The sequence below is a fragment of the Lissotriton vulgaris genome, chromosome 2_1 (genome assembly GCF_964263255.1).
Source record: "Lissotriton vulgaris chromosome 2_1, aLisVul1.2, whole genome shotgun sequence".
Taxonomy (NCBI): Eukaryota; Metazoa; Chordata; class Amphibia; order Caudata; family Salamandridae; genus Lissotriton; species Lissotriton vulgaris.
The window spans coordinates 1,962,673,491-1,962,685,981 of NC_141687.1; the positions used below are offsets into that span (position 1 = coordinate 1,962,673,491).

Below are 12,491 nucleotides of genomic sequence, written 5' to 3' on the forward strand. Positions count from 1 at the left end.
GATTGGCCTGCAGTGGTTGCTTGACTGCCAAAGAGAGGAGAAAGGACTTTGTGGCCTTTACCTTTAATTTTCAACTTGTGCAAAGATCTCCAAGGGCTTGTAAGAGAGCTTGACCCCTGACCGAAGTCCAAGGACTAGTGGATTTCACCAGCCTTTGTGAATTGCTGCTCTTCCAGTGGCTACTGAGGCAGGGAGCTGTGACCGGCTCTCATGACCAGCCTGGTGTCCTGTAGGCAGCGCATTGAGCAACGTCCGCTTCGAACAACGCAAGCTCTGCGCTCAACGCCGTCAATGAGCCGTAGCCTGCACCGCTACTGGAAGGACACCGCAACGTGCAACGCCTCGCTACACCGACTTGAACTGGTCTGACCCACGCGTCACTGCTGCTGGCTTTGAGTCCTGTGACTGCACCAGAGTTGGGCACCGCCTCGCACGCTTCGCGACACACTGCCCAACACACACTGCTGGCCGGGCTGATCGACGGCAGCTCCCGAGACTCCGGCTCTGTCGCCGCACCGTATAGCTGGATCACCGCAACGAGCAACATCCGCCTCGAACATTGCAAGCTCTGAGCTCACCGTCTCCGTCTCAACGCCGTCAACGAGCCGTAGCCTGCACCGCAACTGGGAGAACACCGTGACCTGCAACGCTTTCTTTTTCTACACCGCGACCAACCCCGGAACCGGCTCGCACATCCGTGCCGGCCGCCTCAAGGAAAAGGTACTGTGACTGAGTCTGTCGACATTTGAGTGGGCCCGAACCTGTCGCAGTCCGCTGGATTTGTTAGACTCTGTGTTCTTTTCAGCAACGCTATGGCCGGACAAGGCTACCGACTCGCACAGAACCTTGAATTAAGCTTTTTAAACCTGAACTCTTGAAATTTGATAGTACTGTGGATTCTTTTTGTTGTTTATTGGTCTTGTGGTAACTATATATATAAAGTATAACTTATTTTTTATATAAAACCTGTGTGGTGTCCATGTGTAGTGTTGTCACTGGGTTACTGTGTGTGGTCACAACTGCTTAACTTACATCCCCTCTGAAATAAGCCTTGACTGCTCGCGCCACGCCGCCTAGAGGGTGAGCAGGGGTTATTTTGGGAGAGTAATTCCCTTGCCCTGACTGGAGGAGAGGAAACCTGCTTTTCACAAGTCCCTACATGTGCCAACCAGAGTGCCCCAATTCTAACAATGCCAGATTGGATGGTCACACGCACAGGGTGGAGAAGCAAGACAATCACATAGTGGAAGTAGAACGCCGAATTTCTGATCTGGAGGACACCACCAACACCACTACAAATCGCACTCTCGAAATGGAGAAGGTCCTGAAGGTGATAGCTGCCAAAAACGAAGACTTGGAATCATGCTTGAGGAGGAACAACCTTACATTTCTCAGAATATCAGAATCAACAACCACCGGGAAGATGCGCCTTTTGGGACAGAGGCTTTTTCGCAGGTCCTCGTCGTCGAGAGGGCGCACCGCTCATTGGCGAACCGACTAGCCCCTGGGGCCCCCGAGGCCCATAATAGCCAAGTTACTTAACTATCGGGCAGAGACACTGCCCTTTGCCTCTCCAGGGAAAAAGGTCAACTGAAACTTGAGGTAATGGAGATATCAATATACCCTAACTTCACCATGGCTGTTCAAGACCAACGTCATAAATTCGTACAGGTGAAGAAAAAACTGCAAAAAATAATCATTCCCTATAATATGCAATTCCTAGCCCGCCTCAAGGAAACACATTTGGGAAAACATAATTTCTTCACGAACCCGCAACATGCTCAGGACTTCCTCAAATCCCTGCCCAAAGTACCTACAGGCACGTTGTCCCATGCACACCATCCCGAAGGTGGGGGAAGCGCGTCTGACATTGAATAAAACCAGAGGGTTCACCTACACTCCATCAGACATAAGGCGGATGTCGAACTGTCTTGCACCTTCCCGCCTTTATCTCACGGAATGGGAGACATGCAGAATCCCACACACATGCTCCTCAGACAAGTCTGAGAGGCCATGAAGGGAGAGGTACTTAAAGTCAGGACAAGGACAATCCCTAGACTGACGTTTATAACACCAGTCTACAAGACACTCTTGTCGCCTCTCAGCTCTGCTTGTTGCGGGAAGGAGTCCACTGCTAGAACTCTCCAGTTGCCTTCCGATCAACCACCCCACATTTGATGTAATTGAACAAGATACATTGTGGGGGGAACGGCACCCTGCCAGTTGAAACCGCTAACCAAAAAGCAATTCTCCACACAAAGACGAGATGAAAATACATGTTACCACCCAAGTACCCTCGTCTAAGCGAGGAGAGACTGGCCGCCTTCTAAAAGCTACCCAACAGGCAAACCCTAAGATCTTCCTACTGTAAATGGGTAATTTGTTGAGCACATCTCTCCCTCTTGGGGTGGTGGAACTGGGGATTTATTGGGAGGGGCGGTACACAGTGAGTTTGGGTCACTGCTGTGGGAGGAGGAAGGGACTGGGGAAAGTCTTTATATCGTAAATCAGGGAGGTACAAGCCACAACGAGTTGGGGATGCAGGCGGAGCTGCCCTCATAACGATGATTATATTGCCCATGCTTCTATATCTGTTTGTCATTATTCCCTATGCCCCCAGCTGCCATTTCTTCTCGTCCATTAGGACTCAGCCTATTCGACTCACCATGGGGAGTGAAAGAGGCTAGGCTATGATGGTACACGCTAACGCGCCCATTCTGTGCAGGCGGGTTTGGAATACCAGATATGGAGTTATACTTTAGCTGCGCACAAGCCCATTTTGCAGCATACCGGATGAAGCCCCCCCTTACATGCCCCAACTCGCGACTGAAGATGGCTACATGGCCCCTACCCCCTGTACCGCCTACCTCAGCACCCCTGCAGTCCTGCGTTGCCTCGCCTTCACTACTGTCCAATGTACCACCAGCACCTGACACCATCTAGCTAAGTCCACACAATGCAGACTGTTGTACTCCCCGCTCCTGCCCCTCCCTGGGTGTCAAGATATCCCAGTTACATAGGAAGGAGGATGCCACTGGCTCCTCCGTAAACTGTCCCTACAAACATGGGGACAGCTCTACACCGGAGAATAATTCCACACAGGCGACACATTTTTTAGCGATATAAATCCCACCCCCGTAGAGCGATTTTACTATGTCAGACTACACCAGAATGTGAAAGCTATTTCACCGGATTTACCACAAGAGCCCCTCATTATCCCCCCAATGCACGCACTCCTGCAACAAACTGTCCCCGCACATGTGCTCTAACTATTGTACCACACAGTACAATCTAACAGAGAGTATAACCCTCCTTTGGCCCAGTGCAGATGGGAGGAGAAATTAGGTTTTATTTTGCCTCAAGCAAACAGGAGATATATCCACTAGCAGCAGATTTAGAATCATACACTATAAATACGTACATCTCCTCTACTACAAACCAGTGCGTCTGCACCGTCTGCGACTTCGAGATAACGACAAATGTGACCTCTGTGGAGGAGAGGGTGCAGATTTAAAACGCATAGCCAGGGATTTCCCGCCCATCTAATGCTTCTGGTCGGAGATACTAAAGGTACTAGACCACATGACGGAATTACATATTCCCGAAGACCTCCTGACCGCACTATTGGGATACACTGAACCCATTGCTGCCAAAGTGCGGAAATACACCTCTCTTGCACTCCTTATTGCTAAGAGATAGAGCCCCTGTAGGTGGGGAAGAGGGAGGGCGCCAAAATGTAAGGACTTGCTCGAAGACCTTATCTACTGCCAAGAGCAACTACATACTTACACGGATCTTCCCTTCATCCCGCCCAAAGGACATTTGGGCCCCCTTACAAACGTATTTATTGGAGCACACTACATGCACAGAATCTACAACACCCTAGTAGAAATATGACATGATGCAAAGAGAAGCCCCACCCGCGTACACACATACCATTTACTGGAGAACACGGGGCACCACAGGACCCCACCATCAACCCAATGGTTCAGAGTGCGCCATCACCTCAGATAAACGTACTTCGAGTACAGTGCATTAGTGGAAATGTCAATCTCTTTTTCCCTTTCAGCTGTGATTCACACTTCTTTACCCTTAATAAAGGTTATACAAATAAAACCTTGATCAGTTCCATACTGGTAGAACAACAGAATACCAGATATTAAATGCAGCATGGATAAACATGACAGAACGATTGCATTTTAGATATTCAGTTCAAGGCTGTAAAAGGCCAGTGAACTACAACACTTTACCGGAAGCCAACCGATACAACCAACACCTTATATTTTACAAGTTTCCACCCAGGCAACCTCAAAGAAAATCTACCTTATTGGCAATTTTTAAGGATAAGGTGAAATTGTACATTGAAAGATGATTATATTCAGAATGCTGTCATCCTTTTTGAGAAATTAAAAGAAAGGGGATATCCACACAGGCTCCTAAAACATTCACTCAAGTGAGCATGTTATACTCTAAAAGAGTGTCTCCTGGCCAACAAAAACAAAACAACTCTGAATCAATTGGTATACGTATCCACTTATCATCCTCAAACAAACAACTTAAAAAAATTCATTATGCAAAACTGTCCTATGATTTCAAAATCAGAATGTGGGTTTGAACGCCCACTGTTTGCTATACAGAAAAATGCGACCATAAGGAATCACTTAGTCAGAGCCTTCAGACAAAATTGGAATCTGACTCCGTTGGAGGGACATCATAAATGTGGCAAATGTGTGGCAGGTAGTCAAACAATGGAAGGGATGGAATTTCAAATAGAAAATACCAAATGGAGACACAATGCTTTTGCTAATTGCAAAACAAAAAGTTTTGTATATGGTATAATTTACCCGTGCCAAAAACTAGATATTGGCAAAACCAACCAAGAGATAATGCACAGGATTGTTCGGCACAAATCTTGGATTTGAACAAAGGTAGTTTTTGCACCATTGGTCAATCATCCTAACACAATGGGACATACAGAAAAAGGTTTCAAATGGACAGTACTAGTGGCAGTGTAGTCAAATTCCAGAGATGGAGACTTCGAGGCTCATAGGCCTACTTAATTAAGCGCTTCAACCCAAATGTACGAGGCTTGAACAAAATGTCTCAAATACAATAACTTTAATTTAAAAATGTAACTTAAAAGACCACAAAGAACATTATTATTATAAAGTTGCCTAGAAAATGTCCGTCAAGAATAGTTGAAATGAATTGAGGATCCCAACATTTCTTCCCTAAAAATATTTCATGCAGAAAATTCAACGTTTTTAAAAGAGTGAATTTTCATCAGTCAGTGTAGCTGCATAAAATGTATTTCAGTTACCCCGAAGGTGGTGCGCCTGTGAGGGGTCATTTTTGTCCTTTACATTTTTTCACTAGTTGATGTGTGAAACAACTTGTGATCTAGACATTTTTTCCTTTCACTGTCATTTGGAAAGGTTATTCACATTTAAAATAAAAAGAGAAAATTGCTTGAAATTTTAAATATCTGGTGATATACAGTGTGACACCTCCTGATTAATGAGAATAGGGGGGTCATAGTAGAAGAAATAAGCACAGGATATTCTTTCTGCAATTAATGAACTGATATATAATTCACCCAGAGGACAGGGTTATTGTTGTATTGAGACTACAATTGCAGTGACATTGGAGAATCAGAGACCAACTAACTGTGGAAAAAGTGGAGATGGACAATACTTATTAAGCCTTCAGAAAATAAGTAAATGAGCAAGTAATGCAGTAACAGGAAAGCTTTCCTTTGGGAAATATGCAAAGCTGCTAAGAACTGTATTTTTTTTTCGCATGCAGACTGACAGGCAACTTTGTTGCAAGATTAAGGAACATATTTACAATAAAAGTGACGGAGTGCAAAGTTAGCCTTCTTGGCTTAATGCCGCGCCTCTACACTTCTAAAATGCTGGGCTGCACCATACTTAAAACAATATGGTGCAGCCTACGTTTACCCCTGTGCTGGCGCTAAATTTAGCAGCCTAGCGCCAATGCAGGCACTCTTGTATCATAGTGCAAGGGTGCTTTTTTTTCAGGGGAAGATTGTTTATGTGCAAGAAGGTGTTCCTTCCACTGCAACACCCAATGCCCTCCCCTCCTGCACTAAGTAAAGCGTGAAAGCGTGCCTTATTTTCAAGGCAGAGTTAAGCCACATTAAGTGGCTTAACGCTGCCTTGTAAATAAGGCTAAGCCCCTATCGCCACTGCAACGTAGTGAAAAGTGACGTTGTGGTGGCAAAAGGGGCTTGTAAATATGCCCAAAAGTATCTGAGACAACAGAGGATTGGTGCTGTGCTGAGGCTTCTACCATGAACGAAGCAAATAAAAGATACTTGTCGTTAACCTTGTGATTAGTGTGATTAGTGTGCTCTTCTTACTGAAAAACTAACTCGTTCAGGAATGTGGAAGTGTAATAAAAATGTATAAAGAAATCTGTTGAGATTCTTTTTTACAAACAAAACACACATCCAGCGAGATTCGTTGTTACCTCTTTTTTTTCTCTTCCTTTACAAAAAAGAGATTGGTGCCCAGTGAAAATCAATAAAAGGAGCAATAAATAAGAAACATGCCTATTAGATTTACATTATCAATAATCGTGGTACCTTACAAGCTGCAGTGGATGCAACTCATAAAAAAAGGAAGCGATTGAATATTTAAATCTGATAGTCATAAAGATAAACAGTAGAATTTCCTCTACAAGATTATGTAACGGACAGCTCTTACTCATAAGATTATGGGCCATATGTATCAAAAAGTCATTTCGCGATTCTCAAATAGCGATTTTTTGTGAATCGCTATTTGAGAAGCGCAAAATGCTATGTATGTAGGATTTGCAATAAATTTTACGAATCCTACATATTCCTTACTTGCGAATCTCAAATTGCGATTCGCAATTAAGGAATACCTCCCCATTCATTCCTATGGGCCTTGATACACTTTCACATTCCTGAACGAGTTAGTTTTTCAGTAAGAAGAGCACACCAATCACACTAATCACAAGGTTAACTACAAGTATCTTTTATTCCCTTCATTCATGGTAGAAGCCTCAGCGCAGCACAGCCTCTAGGCCCATAGGAATGAATGGGGAGACATTCTCAATTTGCGAATTAGCAGTTAGCGAATCGCAAATTGAGAATGCAATTTCAAAAGGACACCCTGTTGCACCCCTAAAATAGGCATGGGTGCACATGTGGCACACATACATGTCCTAAGGGCATGTATGTGCTTCACATTGCACTTTGAAAAATGCAAAAAAGTGCATTTTTCACAGAAATCGCAAATTACCACCAACTTGAAGTTGGGGGTAATCTGCAATTTCTTAAGGCCAAATTTCACTTTTTTGGTGCTTCTTACAATGCATTTGAGGAATCACAAAATTTGCGATACCTTAAATGCAATTACAAAATAAGGAATCGCAAATTTTGCGATTCCTTATTTTGCACGCAGATGTGCCTAATACATACCACAAAGCAAAATTACGATCGCAATTTTGCTTGATACATGTGGCCCTATGCTTCTTTCAATAACTTGTCACTGTCATGTAGTTGTAGAAAACTAGAGTTTTCTACAACTACATTACAAACTGTGGAAAGAGGTGAAGTTAGGTAAAAAATGTGAGACTTAGAATTATCTACCCTTGTTCACAAAATGTTTTAAAAAAATGTTTTGCCTTTTTTTCTTTTGCATTTTTTCTAGCACTACCCAGTTTTGTCCCTGAAGATAACCCAAAGTCAAATGTTTTTGAAACGTGTTGTCCTTGATGCATTAGGGAGTTGGTAAAAATTCAGAAACTTAATTAGGGCAACCCTAAAAGAAACATTGGGGGTCTATATTTTGATTTAAAGAATCAGTTGCTACAATCTCTTGCCTATGTTTAATACTAAGGAGGTTTTGATCAGTGGAATATAGTAGCAAAACTTCAGCATGCAGAAACTGTTGACTGGTATATTATTCATGTTTAGTCACAGAAGAAATGTTTGTATGTTTATAATTTAGTGTATATTTTATGATTAATGTGCTTTTGTGTTGGCTAAAAAGTATACACAATTCTTTGGTGAAGTTGTCCAATGAATATGTGAAGTGAATATGTATAGTGCTTCTGAATAAACCAGAGGTTCAGTAAATCAAAAATAAGGTCAAGTAGATTAAAATTCTTAATCTTTTTCAAAAACAGTGTTGATTAAATAATTATTATAAATGTGTTTCATTACTGTAGCATATAAAAAATGGTCTAACCTAGCTGATTGAATTGGTCCAACACCTAAGTGTTGAACTGTGAGAAAGTTGCCATTTTCCTTCCCTCAGCCCTTTATGCCTGCAGCCTGTCTTGGGTTACGTGACTGGGTCTCACTTTTTGAATTCCTCCCACAGAGTCACACACTACAGGGAATACACTAGAGGGAACAGGTGTGCTTCATTGGGCCATCTGCTGGCATGATGCGGGGTGGAGCTGAACACATCTGTGCTCTGCCTTCACACAAATTGCCTAATGACTGTATTGTCACTGCAGCCAGCTTGGAGTTAGGGCAGGGGAGTCAGGAAATTCCATGCACTTCAAAGAACCACTAGAGTATAACAATAGGACCTTCATACTGACTCTTCAGTTAATTACTAGTTTGCTGGCCTCCTGTTCAAAGCCCCAGGCATATAAAAGGCTCCCACAATTTTGAACCTGCACCTAGATTGAGCCTGAGTGAGTTCTGAACTCTCAAGAGGTGGTCTACCAGTCCTCGACCCCTGGTTGTGCTGCTATAGGTGCCCAGATGGCCAATTTCCAAAACATAGGACTTGGAAAAAATGTGTCCTTAAAGTGCTTTGAGAACCAGGATGAGACCTGGACCAGGACCAACTTGCCTGCTTATCCACCGGTAGTGTACTGCCAGTCATATTGACTTTGCAACTTCTCCCACTATGTTTTTCTGCACAGCAGCAAATCCATTTCAGTGATCCCTTGGGAAAGGGGCTACTTACCTCATGGAAGTATCTTCGATTCCAGTCCTCTGCTTCATCCGGCTGGAGTTTTTCGACTTTCATTTTGGTGACTACGTAGAAACGTAGAAATCTTCATTGTGGCTTTGACCCAAAGCCATCAGATGATGCTACCTTCTCAGAAACCTAGTGCAGTCCAAAGGGAAGCACTTACTGGGACAAACCCACTTCTTATCTGAACTATGCTCCACCGCAGTCAACTTTAACTTTCTACTTTAACCCGGTCTGGCATGACTAGATGTCTGCAGTTGATGCTTTGATATTTTAGGTGCTGGATTTCACTTAAAACTTAAAAAACTCATTACTCTGAGTCTACGAATTGGACTTTTGAGGTTTTGGTGTCATATAATTGATTACAATTGACTCTGTTCTTCTAGATTGGTTGGGATCTAGCTATTTGCAAATCCTTCTTGATTATGCTCCAATTGGAACGGTCCGGCGCAAACTGCCAAGCCAGGTCCACCATGAACTGGAACACAAGTGGTCCAGGACCAATTATGTCCAGTTATGGGCTCATCAGCCAGGTACAGCTTGGCTCTAGTGACACAGTGTTTACAGAACCCACATCTGGACATACCCACCCCACTTTGGGTAACAAACTAAAGTATGCAAAACAGTGATAGATGGAGTGTTTGATTTAAATTTAATCTCAGGCACTGGTAATTACTCAGGCCTCATTCCAGTGTATCATTATTTTGCTCACCATGTCACCTCAGTTTGGACCCAGCAATATGCAAATTAGTCTTGACTGTGCTCCAATTAGAACAGCCCAGCCTGAACTGCCATGCCAGGTCCTCCCTGAACCAGAACACATCCAACCCAAGATGGATTCACCCTATTTATGGGGTCTTCAGCCAGGTACAACTTGGTCCCATGAGACCATGTTCATGGGACTCGTGTCTCTGCATACCTGTGCCACTCAGCATGACAACTAAGGTATACAAAACAGTGATGGATGGAATGCCTAAATTAATCTCAGCCAGTGGTAATTACTCAGGCCGCTTCCCAGTTCATTGTCATGTTCACACTATGTCACCTCAGTTTGGACCCAGCTATTAGCAAATCAGAGTGCATCAGCCTGCAATCTGAATTAGGCCTGGGATACTTTCCCCAGGTGATGTGCCATTTGTGACTGCACACACTTGGAGTTGTGCATAGAGTGTGCCCCAAATGGTCCATAGGGCTCCCCTTACCAAGACAATGTGGCCCTAATTGAAGTACATTAAGTGTGCACCAACTCCTGGATAGCACACATTAAGCACATTTCTATAGGATGCTTTCTTATTAAGTCTGATTTGAAGACCTGTGGCATGCTCATAGTCATTGGCAAAAAAGTTTCCTCCATTCTATGTTGCCTGTCTCCACCCAAACAAGGAAGCAAGCACTTGCGAAAGTCATCCTTCTGTATTACATAGTGGAATAGGATTGCAGACATGGGTGCAATGTACTTGTCCTATGTGCTCCCATTAACATTTCATGAATGCAGGTCGTCTTTGCCCTAATTGTCGTACATCATACGTCCAAAGTGCTTACTCTATTCTGACTCATAATATTTCACACCAAAAATATCATTAAGTCCCAACAATACTGTCCGAATTGTCATTGATTTGGATGATCAAAAATGGCATTTTTCCTTACCTTACTGTAGGAAATTGTATCAAAGACTTCACTGATCTCAGCTGGAGTGTTGATTTCTTCCTCCTTTGACGTGAGAGGATGTGAGGAAGCCAGAGCATCAACCGCCATCACTCTGTGTACATCATTTAGTACAATCAGATCTTTCTGCAAAAAAATTGGACATTATAAGGTGGCACCAGAGGAATAACGTAGGACAATGTTTTCTTTGAATTCTTCATACTTCATATTTTATTTAATTCTTGCAGAAAAATATCCAGTTGTCTGCCACTAAAAGCAGATTTGGGGACAATAAGCGTAGGAGTTCCTTGCTGAACATACATACACACATATAAAAGCAGTGGGACCTTCTCATGCATTTGACTCTCCATGAGTGCTGCTTCTGTAGACAGGCATCTTCAGTGATGCGTATGGTGGCAGGAGCAGCAGTACGTAGGAGGTGGGATGGCCTCCCCTCACTCAGGCCCTCCTAAAAGTTAGTAGAATGCAAGCTGGAACACTTGCTTAGTAGATGTGATGCCTTAAACTATTTTATGTGCTCACCAACAATGCAAAATATTAAAAATGTAGACCATTTTGAAATGCTGTGGGCTACTCAGGAAGCTCACACATAACATCTTCAAAGGTTTTCCCCAGCTAGTGATTCTTCTTTGTTTTGGGAATGAGCACTTTCCAAAATCCATAAAGGGTCCGCCGGAGCCACTAAAATTCCACTGTGAAATGCATAATCTGAAACTCTGTGGAAATCTTGGAAAAATCCAAGATCATGAAGCCTGGGGAATCACCTGCAAAGAAGGAAATCTTGAAATGTCTTTTAAATTGCAAATGTTTGGAAGAAGTTGCAATAAATGTGGATGTGGTCCAACAGCTAGAGTGGTCTTCCTAGAAGCTGGAGAACCGGGTTTGAGTCTCAGCAGGGGCGCCCAATATCCTGTGATTGTGGTCAAATCACTAGGGGCCACATGTAGGTAGCTTAATACCGGTCGGTAACAGACGAAAATAGGTAAATTTGCCGTAACCGACCGGTATTTAGCTTTTTCTAATGTAGGAGGCTGGATTTAAGGGTTCAGTAATTTACCAATTCGGTAATTTAAGGAATCGGTAAATTGACGAATCTTTAAAATACCGAATCAGTAAATTACCGAATGCTTAAATCCTATGTAGGGAGCACTCAAGTGAGTGCATTTTTTATTTAAGGATTCGTTATTTATCACCAACTACAAGTTGGTGGTAAATATCAAAAACCTTTAAAAAAGCAATGTTGTGCTTTTAAAAAAGTGCCATGTGGCAGACACACATGCCCTTAGGGCATGTATGTGTGCCACATGTGCACACAAGCATGATTCAGGGGTGCAACAGGGTGTCAATGTGACACCCTGCCATCCTTGAATATGTTCCCCCTATTACCGATTCTGTATTTACCGAATCGATAATAGTGAATTGCTTCCCATTCATTCCTATGGTCCTCCAGGCCCATAGGAATGAATGGGTATTACCGAATCGGTAAATACCGAATCGGAAATACAGAATATTACCGATTCAGTAAAATTTACGGAATTTTTACCTACATGCTATTTACTGATTCTTAAATACCAAATCGGTAAAATTCAGTATTTAAGAATCAGTAAATAGAGATACCTGCATATGGCCCTAAATCTCCCTGCGCCTAACAAAATGAATGTGTCTATGTAATGCATCTGGTCCTCATGTAAAGCTCTTTGATACCTTAGGGTGAGTTTGCGTTATATAAAACTCCTCCCCAAAAAATGAATCCCTATCGAGAAATGATGATAGCAGAAATTATCAGTTGAGAAGAGTGGTGAGTGTTTGACAGAGTTCACAATGTATTGTTTTCTTGAATTG

At 43.0% G+C, this 12,491-nt stretch overlaps 1 protein-coding gene across 2 annotated transcripts in view; it reads right to left on the minus strand.

Annotated features, from left to right (window-relative positions):
* Positions 1-12,491, minus strand: part of LOC147733566 (aminopeptidase Ey-like) — a 259,251-nt gene that overhangs the window by 145,387 nt on the left and 101,373 nt on the right. For both annotated transcript variants that reach the window (XM_086958152.1, XM_086958153.1), the window contains exon 7: positions 10,632-10,775. In XM_086958152.1, the coding sequence (XP_086814278.1) occupies positions 10,632-10,775 (144 nt within the window). The remainder of the gene's footprint in view (positions 1-10,631; positions 10,776-12,491) is intronic.